Below are 19,210 nucleotides of genomic sequence, written 5' to 3'. Positions count from 1 at the left end.
ATTATTATTTAACATCTGTATTGTGGGAGCACTTAGAGATGTCAGCCAGGGCGGGGCCCCAAATTGAGCTCTATTCTTTCTAAGCACTGTTCTTTCTAAGCACTTCCTTGCTTCCCCCTCCTTCTTCCCAGTAACCTGTTTTTCATGAAGACTTCCAAGGGTTTCCAGGACGGGCACATCTGGTATTCGATTTTCAACCGCTCCCCAAGAAGCACCTTCACGCGAGCCCAGAGAGTGTCGTGCTGCTTCTCCCTGCTGCTCTGCACCATGCTGACCAGCATCATGTTCTGGGGGGTGCCGAAGGACCCAGCTGAGCAGAAAATGGACTTAGGTAAGTGTGAGTGACTGCTCGGGCTGAGCAGGGGGGAAGGGGAAACAAGGAGCCAGGAAGCAGTTTCAATGGGGATCGCTCAGCAACAAGGTTTTTCCAGGGGGAGGGGCTCTAAGTCTGGCATTTTCACTTTGTTCTGGGACTATTTTTACCCTTCCTCTCTGCCTGACGATGGCAGGTAAGATCGAGTTCACGTGGCAGGAGGTGATGATCGGCTTCGAGAGCTCCCTCCTCATGTTCCCCATCAACCTGTTCATCGTGCAGATCTTCAGAAACATCCGACCCCGGGTGACCAAGGAGCAGGAGAAGAAACCAGGGAAAAGTGGCCGAGTGTCTCCAAACCTGCCCCCTCCCCCTCAGGCAATCCAGAGCATCACGCTCACCCCTGAGGCTGTGATAAAGGCAAGTCCCTCTGCGCACGGCCTGTTACAGGGAAATAGTTGAGAGTACTGATCTGTCCCAAGGGTGTACAAAATACATTGCACTGCCCCCTCCTGGTGGGTGTACGCATCAGTATGAACTCACTGTTTACTCTGTGTGGCAAGAAAGTACTATTTTGTCCAGATGTGCTTCATAATTCCTTAAGTAATAAGCCAAACATTCACTGAGAGGTGTCTCTCTGTTAGAGGTCCTCTTGACTCTGGGGGATGGGGTTAAAGAATGAGGGGTACTTAGCTAGGATTACCATTGTCAGGGTCAAATTCTCCAGGTAGGGGACTCTCACTGATTTCATGTACCTCCCTAAGCAGATATTGAGCCTTATGGGTACGTACTGAGGGACTAATATCACTGTGTTGTGTGGTCACAATCTAACATCAAGGAAATGGATAACATTTGTCCCCATGTACAACTAACAACATGAGACATATGTATAGTCATGTTGCGTAATGCACAACTGGAAGGAGCTCCAGTCCTATCATGATGAGCATGGTATTAGAACCTATATAGAATAGACTCCCCAGCCCAGGTGAATTGTGTGTATTTTCACATCCTGAAAGCTTATATTGTTGGACTTAAACCTGTCAGATCAGGACTGTCCCATGAGACTGTCTAACACTGTGAGAGTCGAAGGACTTATCCATACTGGGGCAGCACTGTAGCTACAGAATCAGTGCAAACCCCCATTGCAGATGTGGTGCACCAGTGAAGCTTACCTTAGTTTCAAACTACATCAGTGTAAGTAACCAGAGCCACTAGGTGACTGCCATGGTGTTGCTGCATCTTCCAGGATATTAGGAGAATTGCCAATTCACTGTTTAAAACCCTGAAGACTCCGCTACCCTCCTCAGAAACAGACCTTGGAAAATCTACTGACATCAACACACTATTGGCTTTGGTTGAGGACATCATCTGCCAGCAGAACAGAGCTGGGCAAGAGTTTTATGATGAGAGTAAAAAGAAGGATGATCCTATTATCATCACACTAGGGTCTGTAGATATACAAGGTAAGCTAAGAAAAGCCTCACTGAAATGCCTGTAAGTGAACCCACCACAATCGCTAGATATGAGGACCACTCTTATTTCATTTTGAGTTTAGGACAGTCAGTGAAAACACCACGTTTCCTTTGCTGTAGAGTGAATGGTGGCTCTCAGCTGTCCTGCTTTTAAAACCAATGCAGGCTTTTCAGTGTTTACAACGAGTCAGTGTCCACGTAGCCTCAATATCCTCATGTCTCAGTGATTCCATAACCATGTTGTCCTTTCCTGCATCCTTCCTCTCCCTGTGCTGTTGTCCCCTCCAGTTCCAACTCAGGGCTTGATTCTGCCACCAGGGCTCATGTTGAATATTACCTTAGTCTGTAAGTTGCCCCACTGATTGCAATCCCAGTTTGCTATTGGCTTTTTCAATAGATTTATGCAGTTACAAACTGCTATGGTAGCCTATGAACAAGGATGTTTGGTCTTGTTGGACTCATCTGTTGAGGTTCTGAGGTCATTGTCATAACATGTTGTTTGCCAAATGTGAGGAGAATGCTACTGCTATGCTGGTTGTATAAGTTATGAAAGCTAGATTATTAGTATTAGCAGTCACCATAGATGTGCATGTCACCTTCAGAGTAATTCCCTGCCCTGAAGAGTTTACAATCCTAAGCCCTGATTCTGCCACCCTTATTCACGCTTTATTCCACGAGCAGCCTAATTTATTTCCCTTTTTCCCCTCTCCCCCATTTCCCTGGAGAAAAAACAAGAAGCCCAACTCCAGAGAAAGGAATGGGTGAAAGGCTGAAACACAACGACTACAACCGCTACTTGTACATGCAACTCCAGCACGTAGAGATGGAGTTGGAATTACTGGGACCTCACAAATTCCAGAAGGCTCAGAGTTACGTCCAAGCTGTTAGGCAGGTCCAGCACATGAAAGGCCTCCTGGCAAGCCACCTCTGCTCTTCAGGATCTATCAGTGAGAGGTAACAATCACCCTCATCATTGGTATATATAGATGTGGGTCACTGGTTCAAATCCAGCCCAAGCTGGTGATGATTGAAAGTCATTACCAGCTGATGACTCCTTGATAATTGTATAAACACTCTTGGAGGAGCAGCAAGGGAATTTCAATGGAATGAATACTGCATACTAGAGCAATAGGGGCAACTCATCACTCTTTTGTTTATACATGTATGCCTCCAAAACTAAATGTTCCAATGTAGTAAAACATTATAGTAAAGAGCTGAGGACAAGCTCTGAGCTCCAAAGTGCTCAAGAGTCTGTAAAAGAATGGATGTGTGGGAACCTGTTAACAAACAACAGAGACAGAAATGGGTCAGAAAAATTGGATTTTTAAGTAGGACGTATTCAACAATATAGCGATGCTGCTCTTTATGGTCTCTAAGCCCATTTTTATAGGGGCATCCAACAGCCACAATGTAGTGGTGGGTCTGTCAGCATCTACATTAGAAATCCTATTATTCTGGGGTTTTAGAAATAAAGCCCATAAAATGTGCTTTGATCTTATATCTGTATACCTGTTTGTATCTGTATACCTGTGATTTGTGTGCTTGTATTCTCCACTACCCGGATACTATTTGTATCATTGTATCTGTCAAAATAATTGGAAAATAGTTAATAGTTTTTAAAATCTGACTTTCACATAAGGTGTTTCTTATCTCTGTTAAGTCCAGAGTTTGCTGTTGTGGTTTGCTTCTGTCTCACCAGTAAAATGACTCTTTCATGATGGTTGACTCTCCAGGTGCTCCCCTACTCCAAGTTTCTCTGGGGATGGCAAGAAAGGTTCCTCTTTCAAAGGCTTGCCCTGGTGGTTTGTTTTCATTGGCTGGTTCCTCATAGCTGCCACCAGTGGCGTGTCCGGATTCTTCACCATGCTTTACGGGCTACATTATGGCAAAGATAACTCCATCAAGTGGCTGATTTCCATGGCCATCTCCTTCTTTGAAAGTCTCTTCATCACACAGCCCTTAAAAGTAAGGTCACTATCAATACAAAACACTAGCTAGGGAAGGGCTGATCCTGCAGCCCCCTCAGGCACATCACTCCCATTGAAGTGAACTTGAGTTTTACATTCAAAAGGACTGCAGGACAGAGCTCTTAAGCAAGAGATCCTTCCTGTAAGTTAGGGGTTTCATTACAGTTGAGTTATAATATCGTGTTGATTTTTCTTGGCAGGAATCTTGTTCCCGTTAGATTCATTTCACCTTATTTTGATAGCTCCCAAGCTGATGAAAGTTCCCAGTGGGAAAGGTATGGCCAGAGGGCAAAACCAATCGCATTTAGTGGGATTCACACAGCATCTTGGGGTCCTTTCTCTTTCTGATTTCTTGTTCATGGAATTAGCCTGTGTTTATAGAGAAAATTAAAAGGCAAGATTCTCCTCCCCAATCTGCAGTGCATGGATCAGAGATTCAGAGAGTCAGAGATTCTAGGACTGGAAGGGACCTCGAGAGGTCATTGAGTCCAGTCCCCTGCCCTCATGGCAGGACCAAATACTGTCTAGACCATCCCGGATAGACATTTATCTAACCTACTCTTAAATATCTCCAGAGATGGAGATTCCACAACCTCCCTACGCAGTTTATTCCAGTGTTTAATCACCCTGACAGTTAGGAACGTTTTCCTAATGTCCAACCTAAACCTCCCTTGCTGCAGAGATGAGCATTTAAGGCAAGGTCTAGACCTCTCCTCATGCAGGATGTGCAGACTCTGAACAGATAGCTAATGTCTTCCAGGTGTTGGGATTTGCTGCTTTCTTCGCTTTGGTTCTGAAGAAGGTGGAGCATGAAGACGAGGAAGACACTGCTGTTGATGGGCCTCTGTCTGCACCAGGTAATTGTGTGTCAGATATAAAACACATGGGGACTAATTAATGAATGTGAAATGTCTCATCTCAGACTTTGAAGTGCTTTATTCATGCATATGGTCAGGGTAGACAAAGGTGACCAACCGCCTGTAACCTTTGTCTGCTCCTGATCCCTAGGCCTGCTGCTCTAATTTACATCAGCTAATAACAACACAGGCCAGGGATCCCTGGAGTGCCTAGGGGATCTAGCTCCATAACTTCCCCTGAGCATGTCTCCAACATGCCCTCTAGATTGTGGGGGGTGTGAAGGGAGGCAGCTACGTTGGCTCTGTTAGTTAGGGATTCCCCCATGCTGGAGGAATTCTCAGGTGCCCCATTAGGGCAGCTTTAGGGCCCTTTTGCATCTTTAGAGCATAAAAATCTACAGGAGTACAGAAAAGCTGCTGTAGGCACAATGAAAAGGAGAGCATAAAACCTGATCATACGTTTACTTAGGAAGAAACGCTACATAGCACGTAACAGGGAGGCCACAAAACCAGAAAAGGAAAAGCCTTGGATCAAAAAGAACTGTCTATCCCCATGTGTCTTTCTTCTATATCTCAACACACACCCCTTTGACATAGCACTGTTGTGAGATTGCCCTTGTAACTGGATTGCTATAATACTATTATTTGGGACTCATCTAATTTCAGGAGTCTGATGTCAGACCCTTCCTCCCCACCATCACTTGCTCTGTCCCCTGTCAGAAGTGGGAATGAACCATGTTCTCATTCTTAGTAGTGGTAGACCAAGAACCGTGAATGGGTCCTCCTGCTACGGCTGATTGCTGTTGCCTCCCACACTCTCACCTGCATGTTGTAAACTTCAGCAGCTGTGTTACAGTTTCAATATCCAAGGAACAGAATTCAGAAGAGGGAATAATATTTAGCAGACTAGCTGAAAACTGGAGTAGGATTTCAGAGGGATGCAAATATGAAGAAACCAATTTAAATGATTCAACTCTCATCCAAAATATAAAAAACAAAATTACATATGGAAAAAAGAATGTACAGGGAATGCACACAGTTTTCCATTCCCGAACACAATGCAATTTACATTAGTGCTGTGCTAACTTCCCAATGTTTATATCATGGATTGTTTTGCAACAAACTACAACAACTCCACAACTTAATGAAAATGCACAGTGTGATATGCTGCACTTTTCACTAGATTTTGTAAACCCAGGCCTGAAAAAATATCAATAAACCCCAGCTTCTATCTTAGAGAAGTTCCTTCCATGATCTTCCTTGCCATTATACGTAACTCCTTAGTTTACTACTGATTTAACTTCTCAGCTGTTGTTCTACCCAAGATGGAACTGATGTGCTACATTTCCCATAAGCAACTGGTGGCTTATGTGGCCTTAATACACTTTATTTAAATAGTGTGTATAAATAAAATGTATTGTAGTCAATGGGAGCTCCATTGTCCAGTGTGCAGAGTACTGCCTTAATACTACAACTCGCTATCACAGTTCTCAGGCTTCTGACAGGCACCTTCTACTGGGCAGGCCCTGAAGAGTCCTGTGGTCACCTCCATCTGCCTAAGTAGGAGGCCCAATGACACAAATTGGGTTACATAGTCTCTTTGTGTTGCTGAGAACGGGGCTCTTGCTCTCACTCCCTTAGTCCCTTTGGCTACTCTCAGATTCTCTAATCTCAAAAGGGGACAAGGGTATAGGCGCCAGCTGCCTACTCGGCCTGCCTTGGGGCTTGCTGGACCTATCTTACCCAGCCAGTACACCAGGGTTGCTGTCTCCTTGTAAGCACAGGGCCGGGGGGGAAGCTGGTAAATGACCTTCCCAAGGGCAGATCCCCCCAAAAGCTTCCAGGAGTCTCTTCTATGAGCTGTAGAACCACTCTGGACTCTCTCCTAGAGCTGCTCTGCTACTGCTGGGAATTTCCCATTTTTAAGACCTTATTCCATCCTTGACATGACTGACAGGGCTGAGGGGCAAGGTCAGCCTTCCCCAAGGCAACTCTGTAACCCCTTCCATCACTGAGCAGGGTTTATATACCCCATCACACTCCCTCCCCAATATATCACAAGCAAGAAATCCCAGCAAAGAGTCGTGGACCTGCCAAACTGGTAGAATCAAGGAAATGGTGCTATTCCCCAGAGAGTGGGGTTTTGTGTTTGATTTGCTGTTTTCTATCAGCCTGATCTTAAGAGGCCAGCAAGTTCTAAGCCTACTTTAATTTATTCACCAGGTGGGGAAGGGGGGTTCAGTGGGTAGAGGAAGCAGTTTTCACCTGGGAAATTGGCTTTTGCCGTTGCAATTGCACCAACCCTCTTACAAAGGGTATGTCAATTTCCGGCACTGGACTGGATGTCTGCCAGGCTTCCCTGTATCTTTCTGAAGTGTAAATCCTGCTGCCTGTGATCAGCCCTGCAAGCCGTGCGCAGGTCATTCCCCATTGTGTTGGGATCTATTTTTATCTTTCTCTTCATCTGAATCTTCTTTTTCCCCTTCTCACAACCCAGAAGGGTGTTAAATCATTTATGGTACTTGATATTTGTAGCCTGTTTGAGCTAAAACCCTCGGTTCCTTGTCCTAGCTAGTCGGTAAGTCTCCATTATTTTCCATTTTCTGGATGTTCAGCCTTTGCTGCTAGGCTTAGTTATACATGTATAAATATACCGTGTAGGTGTCTGCATGTATGTACCGTATGTACATACACTGTGGGCCAGAGTGTGGGGCAGATCCTCAGTGGGTGGAAATTGTCTTGGCTCAGTGAACTCTGATAGGACTATGACAATTTACCCCTGCTGAGGGTCTGTCCCATGTGGCTTTATCATTCACTGCTGTGTGAGATGGGTGCGGGGGGACACCGTTCTCCTGGCAGTTCGCAAAGGCACTGCGGGAGTGCACACAGGGACAGCAGTGGCAGAATCTGCTGCCCTGTGGTGAAAGGGGCTGGGACCAGGGCCCCAACCTTCCCAGCTGTCTTTGAAGCCTCTGGTCCTGCTGCTAACCGCTGCCCCACTGTATAAACTGCACCGGCCACAAAGACTGGGGATATGCTGCCTATCCCCTACCTCTGTGGGCTGGTAGATGGAGCCATTTCCTTTCTGGCCCTTCTCTCCCCCCCCCCTTTATTCCTATTTTTTGTTTCTTATTTTTATCTATTTTTTTCTTTTTTGCTCTCCCGCATGTTTTTTGCTGACTTTTCTCTCTCCCCCACTCACCAGGCTTCATGCTGCTGGGCACTGGATCTGTTGGGGGTGGGGCATCCTTTGGAGCCACCCAAGGCTGGGCTGAGAGCCAGGGGAACAGAGAAGAGAACCCTGGACTGTTGGGTTGTGGCCTGAGCCTGCAGCCCTGTGTTTATAAGCTGCCCCCACAGCCATCTACATAAGGGGCACAATGGGAGCAGGAAGCGAAAGTCAGCAGCTTTCAGACTGGTCACTTTACCTGCAGAAGTAGCAGCATGTGGATTTGGTAGTTTTCCCTCCAGCACTGATCCTTTCCTCAGCCCTTCACCTCTAACTAGTCTGTTGCCCCAGCCCAGGGTTGCTCTCCCCCCCGGCTGAGAAACCCTATATAACTAGAAATGTTTCCCTGAAATGGATGAGATGCCCTAGAAATAAAAAGCAGGGCTTGGAGGAGCTGCTGACATGTTGGCTTTTATCGTCCTTACACACAGGCGACTCAAACCCTCTATTTGGAGCTCGAAGGGATAGCAGAAGCAACATCTACCAGCCACCCCCTGCCACAGACATTCAGAGAATGAAGAACAATCACGTCAAGGAGCAGAAAGCATTTGCCTTAATCAGAGAAATACTGGGTCTGCAATCTGCCCACAGATGATCTTCTTGTTTTAGTGACAAAGCTCTTTCATGTGTTTGCAAATCAGTGCTAATATTATCCTGCTGGACTCCTTGGGTGGGGAAGGGAGAGCTTTACACAGGCATACCTATTGGATATATGGATTGTAAATAGTGCATTCAGAGGGTGAAGGCAATAATGGGGTAATAGCTAGAGATGCCAGTGGGGCTAAAGGTGGGCTTTCTGAGGAAGGGGCAAACACAACTTGCTTGTATTTTAAGAGAACAGGCCAGAGGAGTGTGAAGGCAGAGGGAGAGGAAGAAGGATGTTAGTAGCTGGGAGAAGGTGGGTTTGCTCCTTCCTGTGAGCAAGAATTACCCATAGTTAATATCCTAGGCTCCATTCTTGCTCCCAACAGTCTAAGCCAACCCATGTAAATTCAGCAATGATCTGATATGGTCCAGAGAGAGAAATGTTGCCAGACATCTTCTTAGCCTAATACTAAGTGATAATAGCTATAATTGTCATGTTGCTCTGTACTAGACAAACAATATCAGTTCTAACCTAAAAGCATATTTGCTGTTCTTTCCAGCCTACTTGGGATTTTTATGGATGCTACTGTTGGTTGCCTATGGACAAAGAGATCCCAATTCCTACTACCTGAACAAGCATATTGAAAGCAGCTTTACGGATGGGTTTCGGGATATCTACTCTTATCAGGACTTCTTCACATGGGCAAGAACTACCTTAGTCAACAAGTTATATGGCTCATATCAAGGTGCAGAGTTCTGACTGGATTTCACATTGTTTGACTTGACATTCAAAACTCTGACTTTTGTGCATGCCCCCAACTTGTCCATGTGTATTGGGCTCCTGCGGAGGGACATTAGGGTGCAAGTCTGGTGAACTGATGATTTACATGCGTTAGTGTCATCTGGTATATTACCCTATTAGCTGATCAATATCTGCATAGCTGAATGGATACAACTCAGACAGTGTATTAAAACCTAATTGGCCAAATTCAGCCCATCCCTCACCCGCGCCGCTTCCCCCACCATTGGCCCGGGACGGCGAACCACGGCGAGTGGGGTCCGCGATCGGCCAAACCTGCCGCGTCAGCAGGTAAATACACTGGCCCGGCCCGCTAGGGTGCTTACCCTGGCGAGCCGCGTGCCAAACGTTGCCGACCCCTGCAATAGACCAAGACTCATGAGATCTAGGTTCTATTCCTTGCTCGTGCCTGTGGGGTGACCTTAGACAAGTTGCTTCCCCGCTCTGACCCTCAGCTGTATAATGGGGATAATGATACTGACTGCCTGTGAAATACTTTGACATCTCTGGATGAAAAGCCCTATGTAAGAATTAGCTCTTATTATTACATTATGCCTGACTCAAACCAGGACGACTAATCCTTTGTTTTCTTGAGTATTAAATTCACATTGGTTTTGTTTTATTTAAGAAACAGAATCAAATAATAAACAAGACAAAAAAATCTTTCAGTGAGGAATAAATGGGAGTTGAGACTATGTTGATTATTGAGCCTGACATAATGTCAACATTGACTCTTTTACATACCTCTTTTAGGCTTCGTTACAGATGGCAACTCCAAGTTGGTAGGCAGTGCCCGAATTCGTCAAGTGAGAGTGAAGGGGAACACCTGCCCGATAGCTCCCAAACTGCAAGGCTCGGTCCAAGAATGCCATGCTACGTATTCTCCCCAAGCAGAAGACACGTCAGACTATGGGGAACACTGGAATATCTCAGCCTTCGATAACTCCTCAGACTTGAGTTCTGCATGGCACTATCAGAGCCAATCCAAACTTAGAGGGCATCCAGTGTGGGGCAAACTTGCCATCTATAGGGGAGGAGGCTATGTGGTTCACTTAGGCACTGATCCAAAGAATGCAACCAGGTAGAATTTTTATTGTGTTTGGGTTTTGCTACTGTTGTGGTTTTGATTTGATTCATGTTTTATGTCTATTGTCACCTTGTTTTATATCACGTATTAACCAAAATCCAATCCAGGATTATAACCTGATTTTCTAAGATTAGAACTACATGCATGCACATGGATTCCAGATTTACACAAGCAATTATCACACAATCAAAAAAAATTAGCGCTGGAAAAGACCTAGTACTTCCTCCCAGTCAGTGCAACATTACTCCCTCTTCTGCACACTCCAGCTTTTGGTTTAGTCTACTTTTCAATGCCTAAAGCAATAGGTTTTCTACCTCTTCCCTTTACAGATCATTTCATAGTTTAACTGGATGCCATTGTTAGGAAATATTTCAGCCTAAATCTTCCCCTGCTCACGTTCATCCCATTAATCTTAGCAAGATCTTCTTGGTCAATCCTATGCTTTTTATCACCCTCCTCAGTGTTTATGCTCTTCAGATGATTGCAGACAATCATTATATCCACCCTCTAGCCAAGCTTAGAGATGGAGTGAATTGTCCATTACAGGAAACAATCTACTGTGTTTGTGAATAACAACAGAGATTACTTCTAGGAATGAAATAATAGAAAATGGAGGCCTTTGGAGCCCAAGGCTTGGAGACAAGTTGGCAGATAAGGGGCCTATGTATTACCAACAGGAAATAGTGTCCACCAGTGTTGGAAACCCACGTGTACCTATTTGCCTACAGGTAAATTAGATGTTGTTGGAGATAGCTGCATAGGAACCTAGCTTTTGCCATGCCAGGCTGGGTGTCTGATCCAGCCAGTATCTTGGCTTTAGTATTAGCCAACACCTGAAATTTCATGGGAGAGTAAAAGCACTAGACTAATTGTGCAGTGTAGACCATAAAGGGACAGAGAAATTCCTCCCTGTTTGGACCTACACATCAGATGTCCTTTGAAAGTCCCTGCCTCTTGTCCCCACTTTCTGTATGTAGTTTACAAACAATCCTACCCCTCATGTAACATCACACACCTCTAATATGAGTCAAAAGTGATTAGTCACTCTCTCTTTTGTGCATTCATTGGCAGAATTCTCCAATATCTCTTCAACAATGTCTGGCTGGACACCTTTACAAGAGCAGTGTTTGTTGAATTTACAGTCTACAATGCCAATGTGAACCTGTTTTGTATTATAAGCCTGATGTTTGAAACAAACGCATTAGGTAAGAGCCCACTTTCAACTCTAGCACTTTCAGCTCTTGCATTGCAGTACACAACAAGCAAGACTCAGGGAGGAATTTTCAAGAGCAGAGAGCTGAACAGAGCTTTATTTTTTTTCAGGGGCCTTCTTCACGCATGCAGAACTGCAGAGCATCCGGCTCTACCCCTACACAGATGGTCTGCACATCTTTGTTGTTGCAGCAGAAGTGATTTATTTCCTATTTGTCATCTACTATATGGTAGCACAGGTAAGACCCAGCAGAAGCTTCAGTTGCCATGTGTCACTGGATCCAATTCTGATCTCAACGACAAGGGTTTTACATCAAGCTACTTCATTGGTGTTGCTCCTGACATAGGTGCTGGAATTAGGCATGCTGGGGGTGTAGTAGGACCCCCTGGAAGTGGTTTCCATTATATACAGCGTTTACAGTTTGGCTGAATGGCTCTCAGCATCCCCACTATACAAATTGTTCCAGGACCCCTGCCAATGTGAGGTCTGAATCAGATCCTGTACCTTTAATAAATAAAGGAAAGGGGGGATTTCTCTTGACTGGAGTGCATGCTGGGAAGGAAGTAACTAGAGAACAGCACAAGAACTGGTTGAGCAGATGTGCAGGGGTCTCTTCTTGTGCAAAGGGGACCCTCAATCCCAAATGTTGGACTGAACTGTTCGTAGCTCCAGGGAGAACTGGGGCTGGATCAGCAGCCTTAGCAGAAATGAATGGAATCAAAGTTTGTTAGACCAACATGGCAGTGATATATTTGATCTACTCTGCTCACTTTATACAGTCATATTGCCGAGATTCTTGCCAAGGGCTGTTGGAACTGAAACTCCTGTTTTCACAGGGAAAGCTCATGAGGGCTTTGAAATGGAGGTATTTCCACAGCAAGTGGAACCTGCTAGAGCTGGCCATTATACTGATTAGCTGGAGCACCCTATCAGTATTTGTGAAGAGGACAATCCTGGGGGCACGCGATATCAGCTACTACCAGCATCACAAGGATGAGTAAATGTTCCATGACTCTGCCTTTCTCTGCTTTAGCTAGTACCTCCCTTGTTTTCCCAGCACCTCTGCTGCCTGAGATATATGCTCTCCAGAGGTAGCTACATTTCACTGGTGGATGACGTGAATCTGTATGGCTGTATTATGTAATCCGTGCAAGGATTTTAGGACTTGGATTTATGTCAGGGACAGGAATTAAAGTTACCTCACCTGGGGAAACGCTAAAGGACAGCAGGCATTAGCACCACCTCCCCTAACGTGGGGTATATGGAACTGATGGGCCTTGCTGGTGTAGGCCCTATATGAGTATCATCTGCCTTTCCCTCATCTCACTGCAGCTACCCTGGGTAGATACATGGCTACTGTTTAAGAGCTCAGAGCAAAGCCAGACACAGCAATATCCTAGGATAGAAATTAATAACAAACCAGTCACAACAGAGAAGAATAACAGACCCATGCAGATTTTAGACACCTTTGTGGTATGCTCTGTTGCAAAACAGTAACAAACATAACAAATATGCAGCCTCTTTAAGCACCAAAACACAAACATAACTGGCTTCTCTCAAAGCCAAGCTATTGTAGAACACTTACTTCAGCCAAGAATGCCCCCCTAACCCATCTGCTCCAGCCCGATTGCTAAAATCCCTCCCCCTTTCACTGTTAGATTTATTACCCAACTTCCCACAGCACAATCTTCATATAGAATTTGCAGGGCATTAGTTATTTCTCTACAGCTGGCCCAGCCTTGCTATTCTGCAGACCTAGGAGGAAACTGGGGTCCCTTTCAAAGCAAGATAGTAAACTCCTTCCCTGTCAATCTCCAGAAAGGGTCTATACACCCCATTACACTACCCAACAGTAAACTCTAAGCATTTGCATTAGGTACCTGTTACTCTGTGATTTGCTGAGTAAGAACTTCCTGGCCTGACTGAGTATTAGAAGTACTCGGGCTTTAGTCTATACCTCTGATAGGCCAACCCACTCAGATGTAAAGCATGACCATGCACAAGAGACTCTTGTGTGAGGATGGGATGGGAGGGGAGTTAGGAGCAACACCTGAATAAAAACCTGAATTAACTTTGCAATGAAGACAAACCCTGACTGACCAGTGCTACCAGCATGCTCGTTAATCGCAGTGCACAGAAATGTTCTGCAAGTTTTTCATGCATTGTTTATTAATCTTCTTTTCTCATAGGTGTGTAAGTTTCAATGAAACAGCAACAGCTGATGCAGCTCTTGGCTACCTAATTGCTTTCCTGGTGCTTCTCGCTACTGTGAAATTGTGGCATCTCCTGAGGCTCAACCCTAAACTAAACATGATCACCTCCACCTTGAGGAGGGCTTGGGGTGACATCTCTGGATTCATCACTGTTATTTTAATCATGTTCCTTGCCTATTCCATTGCTGTGAGTATCTTTGTGGTTCCTGTTTGCAATCTGCTAGTTGCAGATAAAATGAATAATTTCTGAATAGTGAAAACAATGTGGCTCTGAAATGTAAAATGAAATAAAGCTGTCCACCTAGACCTTGGGTGAGCAGTTTGATGGCTGCAATATGCTGCAGGTAGCAAGTTAAAATATCCACTTGTCTTTTGCAAACTGAAATGAAGTTCAATAAACAAACAAGATAATAAAAAATATAGATTTCCTGTACATGGTGTTTATGTGTCAAAGAGCAAAGTACAGAAATATACTTAGTGGGCAAAGATCTTACAGGACAACCAAACAGGGGAGAGTGATTGACTGACAGCACCAGATATGATATGGTCTGGAACATGTAAAATAAACATAGGGAAGATTTTTTGGGTTCCTGCCCATTGCTGGTTATACAGGAATAAAGTTCATTATTGTGTAAATATACTAGTTTATTCAATCAGGTTAATGAATTACAGCACTGTAACTATGTGTATTTATTGTTTTATTTGAAACACTGTATGTACATTACCATGTAGAGAGCAGGTGGGATATAGAACAGATATGTTCAATCTGTCACTGAAGAGATTAGGTAATAATTAGAACTTCTCCAAAGTAGCAATAAACCAGATCAAAACAGTAATCTCAAAGAAGGATAAAGCACTGAACTGGAACTCGGACCAGGGTTCAATTCCCAGCTCTGCCACAGACTTCCTGTGTGGCCTTGGCCAAGTCAGTTAATCCCTCTGTACCTCAGTTCCTTGTCTGTAGAATGGAGATAACAAGTCCAGTTTCCCTCTCTTGTATACTTACACTGTAAATTCTTTAAACTAAGACCCCCTTTTATTAAGCATGTGAACATCCAGCACAGTAGGGCTCAGTGTAGGTTGGGTACTATTGTAAAATAAATAAATCTCCTGCGACCCAAACCACTATTTGCATCTTCCCTTACATTATTTTCTATTTATATTACAGTAGCATCCAAAATGCACTCTGTACTGTACAGGCACAGGGAAAGACGTGGTCTAAGATTTTGCAATCTTTGTTCATTAACAAATAAATTAATTGGAGAGACATAACTAAACATTATTCTCCACTTCTTTCCCTACACTGCTCTATACTATCGCTGTGTATTAAACACCCCAGAGGTGACTGAATTTCAGTGATAGGGGAAGAGATTGATGTGTATATCGTTTGTAGAATACTTTGAGATCTTTCAAGAAGAAAGGCACCGTTGATCTGATATTGAGAAGTGCTGAGCACCCACAAGACCACTTGAAGCTAATAGGAGCTGCAGGTGCTCAGCATTGCTGAAAAATCAGGTTATCTATGAATACAAGATATTTTATTGTGGTTATGGCCATCTACCACTTGCTTCCTTACTGCTGAACTAAACCCAAAAAGCTGGTTTCCCCCATTCTCTCCTCTGTAAACACTCATGTTATTGACATAGAGAAAGTCAGGAACTGAGTAAGATGACTTGTTTGATGGGCCCATTAGTCTGCATGTGCATCATGACCCAAGCCCCAATCATAGAAGGAGAAGTAACTCACAGATTCTAGGTTCTTGCCTGCTCCATGTAACTTTGATGTCAGACCCTAAATGGATAACAAACCCTTGTGATTATGACGCAAGATCTGCCTTCTTTCCTTTGCAGACAAATTTGATATTTGGCTGGAAGCTGCACTCTTACAAAACCCTGTTTGATTCAGCGGAGACAATGGTCAGCCTTCAGCTGGGAATCTTCAACTATGAGGAGGTACCAGATCTATCCTTCAGAGACTTATTATTAATTATTTGTATCGTGGTAGCACCTACGCCGATGACCATCTTTTGTACAAACACAGCACAAAAAAGCCCCACAGAGCTGTCAGTCTAACTAAGTTGCTTTTATTTGCAGACAAATAAAATGAAAAACTAAACCACAAAATCATGTTATGAGTTTCTATACTGAGGGCTCAATCCAGCTCCCATTCAAGTCAATGAGAGTCTCTCTATTGAATTCAATGGGAGGTGGATCAGAGCTATAAAGAGCAGCCATATGGTTTCAGAGTGATTTATTTTAAACTAAAGAAAATGAAACATGAAATTAAAAAAGGTATAGTAAAGGCTCCAGGAAAGAGAGCACAGTGTGTGTCTTGTCTGTAACATGCTACATTTGCTCTGCTTTGCAAAATGACAGCAGCCACTACAGACAGCAGATGTCTAGAAATGTAACAGGTGTAAAAACAGAAAAACCTAACTTCCTAAAAATTTGTATTTAAAAAAAAACCCACTTTAAATATTAATTATAATACAAATTCATAGAGGTAGACCTGAACCCAAATCAGACCTGAGCAGTCCCAGAATTTGGGGAAGTAAGGGTACAAAAAGCCAGATCAGAATTTCATAACTGACACCCATTATTATTATTTCTAGCCTCACCAAAATGTGTGGTGGTAGGTGCTTCTCCCTGTCCCACAGAGATTACAAGATAGCGGAGGCATGACTTAACGAGGAGAAAACAAGACAATAGTGAGGAGCTGGCGTGGGATGGGGAAATAGCAATAAGAATACAAAGCTACTCAGTGAAAGTAGCACACAGTTTAGTGGAGTCAAGAGAGTGGGACTCAGGGTTTTTTAATGACTAAGTGGATGTCTTATGTAGCTAATTTCTGGTAGAAATTGCAGCAGCAGTGGGGTTTCTTATAAACAACAGATGATCTCATTTGCGAAGAAAAAGTGCCAGCTCTGAAATGTATTTACAACTGCAGAAAAGCAGATAAATAACTCAGCGGGGCACTATGAAACTATTTTGAGAAATCAACACAGCTACATTTGAATGTTTTCCCTTTCTAGAAGAAACTCAAAGAAAGAATGTTGCTCCTGACAATCTCGAGTTCGGTCCTGCTGAACTCAAATCCAAATAGTACAGATAACACTACTTCATTTTTAATAAAACATTGAATATTTGATGCTTTAAAGGGAGAAGTGCTTAACGCTCTCAGACAGCAAACAGGAAGACTTTTGATTAGTTTTAGACATGAGTCTGATTTTAAAAGCTCAACTGCCTGCTTTATATCTGGGAGCACTTTCTCATCAAGCAATGAAAAAGAGACTAGGGTGAAATATATTTCATACCCTATTCTCCATTTCATTTAAACCCTCTTGAACCCTTCACTAAGACACGTACTCAGGTTTTAAATAGCCACCTTCCATGCTAGCCAATGCAAAATTATTGTATGGTTCATCTAGACAACAGACATTACTATCAGTAGTCTATATGCACCACCTGAAACACAGACCAACCATCCTCTTGGGGCGGCTATATACGTACACCTTCTGCTCTCCAAGAGGAGTTGTGTTTGCACAATAAGGGACAAATGTAATGTCTGGATTTTTAATACATTTTTAACTCCCTGATCTCCCAAGAAAAATTCTTCTATGTTACAACTTTTTTTAGCCAATTCTTTTGTGGATTAAATTAGTTCCTCTTTGTCATATTTCATGGGCTTCTCTTCATTTGGTACTGAAGGTTACTTTGTAATCATAGTATAGCTTCAAAACTTGTTTGTGTGGTGCTAATCTCTGTGACTCTTCACCTTTGACATAGTTATCTTGTACGTGCCATCCTGTCCTTGTATGAAATATTTGTCAATCAATAAATATTTGCCAAGCCTGCAAACAGTCTACCATGTGTTATATTTGCTACTGTGAGAAATCTCATTGAAGCATTGTAAGCATGAATCCCGGTAGTAAGTGTTTGCAGATGTCCCTTAGCCTAAAAGGAAAAAAAACAAGTCTATTTCACATAGGGAAGCACATTTTCAAAAGGAGTTAAACTTGTAGATACAGTCAAATACAGGCAAAAGCCCATGCTTTTCTTGTGGACTATTTGAAAAACTAGTCCAGCAGAAGACTAGATGGTTCAGAGGACTGGCAATGGGCTAGAAAGGTGTCTCACCTCTTGGTCCTAGGTTCAAATCCCACCCAAGTTGCCACATATGAAAAATTGTTGCTAACTGACTCCTATTTTGTAGTTCTGATTAAATGAGTTTGGTGGGACTCGGTACAGGCTCGGTTTGACAAGTGTCCATGTCACTATAATTAGCCTCAGCAAAGAGGCCAATGACTGAATACATATGGAGGCTGACCTGTCCTTTCACTACAGGGGCAGACTGTCAGGAATGCATGGTGTAGCTTGCACTGCCTGTGCTGTTTTGTTCTAGGGATAAGCAGAAGCCTTTGGTTTCCAGGTCTGTCAAGCTGACACCTTCGTGATCACTAAATTCACACACATTTAAAAAACAAAAGAAAGCATGGCCCATAATACATATGGATGCATCACATGCATAAAAGCATGTTCTATCACCTCTGATGTATAGTACATCATAGCATGAAAATCACTCCTGGAGAGAGAAGAAACATATTGTATACTCTATCAACAACTTGGATGCCCTCTTCAGGGTTTTAAGTTGATCTTGCTGCCAACCTTTTTCTTCTATAATAAAAAACATAATGCCTTATTTTATTTATTCTCCAGGTCTTGGACTATAATCCAATTTTGGGCTCCTTCTTAATTGGATCCTGTATCATTTTCATGACATTTGTGGTGCTCAATCTGTTCATTTCAGTGATTCTGGTTGCTTTTAGTGAGGAACAGAAACATTATCAGGTATGTTCATCTAAACTGTTTTATTATTTAATATTTACATTACAGTAGCACACAGTGGCCTTAATCTGGATTGGGATATTTTACTGTGCTGTACAAACACTGATGAGGACACAGTGCCTGCTTTTAAGAGCTCACAATCTATTCTAATTAAACACATTTTAGCTTTTGTAAAGTTACACTGCTCTTTTCAATTCACAGAACCAGATTTTCTAAATCAGCCTAAATTTTATTAATAGAAATATATACACTCTCAAAACAACTTGTGCACACAAGTCAGGTAAGCATCTAGCTACCTACTTTTTGTGCATTAATCTTAGTTTTATCTGTAATTTCTATATGTACCTACACCAAAATCCAGCAATTTCAGTTTAGGTTGAAATCCACTGAAGTCCATGGCAAAGCTTCCTTTTGAGATACTGATATTGTGGTATGAAATTCTCTTTGATGCTATACATCAGGGGTCGGCAACGTTTGGCATGCGGCTCGCCAGGGTAAGCACCCTAGCGGGCCGGGCCAGTTTCTTTACCTGCTGACACGGCAGGTTTGGCCGATCGTGGCCCCCACTGGCCGCGGTTCGCCGTCCCGGGCCAATGGGGGCGGCGGGAAGCCGCGGCCAGCACATCCCTCG

General features: G+C 43.4%; 1 protein-coding gene across 1 annotated transcript in view; it reads left to right on the top strand.

Annotated features, from left to right (window-relative positions):
• Positions 1-18,795, top strand: part of LOC112106860 (polycystic kidney disease protein 1-like 2) — a 61,212-nt gene extending 42,417 nt beyond the window's left edge. Inside the window, exons 19-34 of the mRNA XM_026663609.1 lie at positions 132-331; positions 510-733; positions 1,560-1,776; positions 2,511-2,739; positions 3,519-3,750; positions 4,513-4,609; positions 8,270-8,410; positions 8,984-9,169; positions 9,976-10,303; positions 11,381-11,514; positions 11,633-11,760; positions 12,359-12,519; positions 13,712-13,922; positions 15,586-15,687; positions 18,451-18,582; positions 18,781-18,795. Of these exons, the coding sequence (XP_026519394.1) occupies positions 132-331; positions 510-733; positions 1,560-1,776; positions 2,511-2,739; positions 3,519-3,750; positions 4,513-4,609; positions 8,270-8,410; positions 8,984-9,169; positions 9,976-10,303; positions 11,381-11,514; positions 11,633-11,760; positions 12,359-12,519; positions 13,712-13,922; positions 15,586-15,687; positions 18,451-18,582; positions 18,781-18,795 (2,737 nt within the window). The remainder of the gene's footprint in view (positions 1-131; positions 332-509; positions 734-1,559; positions 1,777-2,510; positions 2,740-3,518; positions 3,751-4,512; positions 4,610-8,269; positions 8,411-8,983; positions 9,170-9,975; positions 10,304-11,380; positions 11,515-11,632; positions 11,761-12,358; positions 12,520-13,711; positions 13,923-15,585; positions 15,688-18,450; positions 18,583-18,780) is intronic.
• The last annotated feature ends 415 nt before the right edge of the window (positions 18,796-19,210 follow it).

The sequence above is a fragment of the Terrapene carolina genome, unplaced genomic scaffold (genome assembly GCF_002925995.2).
Source record: "Terrapene carolina triunguis isolate 2854851 unplaced genomic scaffold, T_m_triunguis-2.0 Scaffold33891, whole genome shotgun sequence".
Lineage (NCBI taxonomy): Eukaryota > Metazoa > Chordata > Testudines > Emydidae > Terrapene > Terrapene triunguis.
The sequence above is the reverse complement of the archived record's forward strand: the minus strand, read 5'-3'. Positions and strand labels throughout refer to the sequence as shown.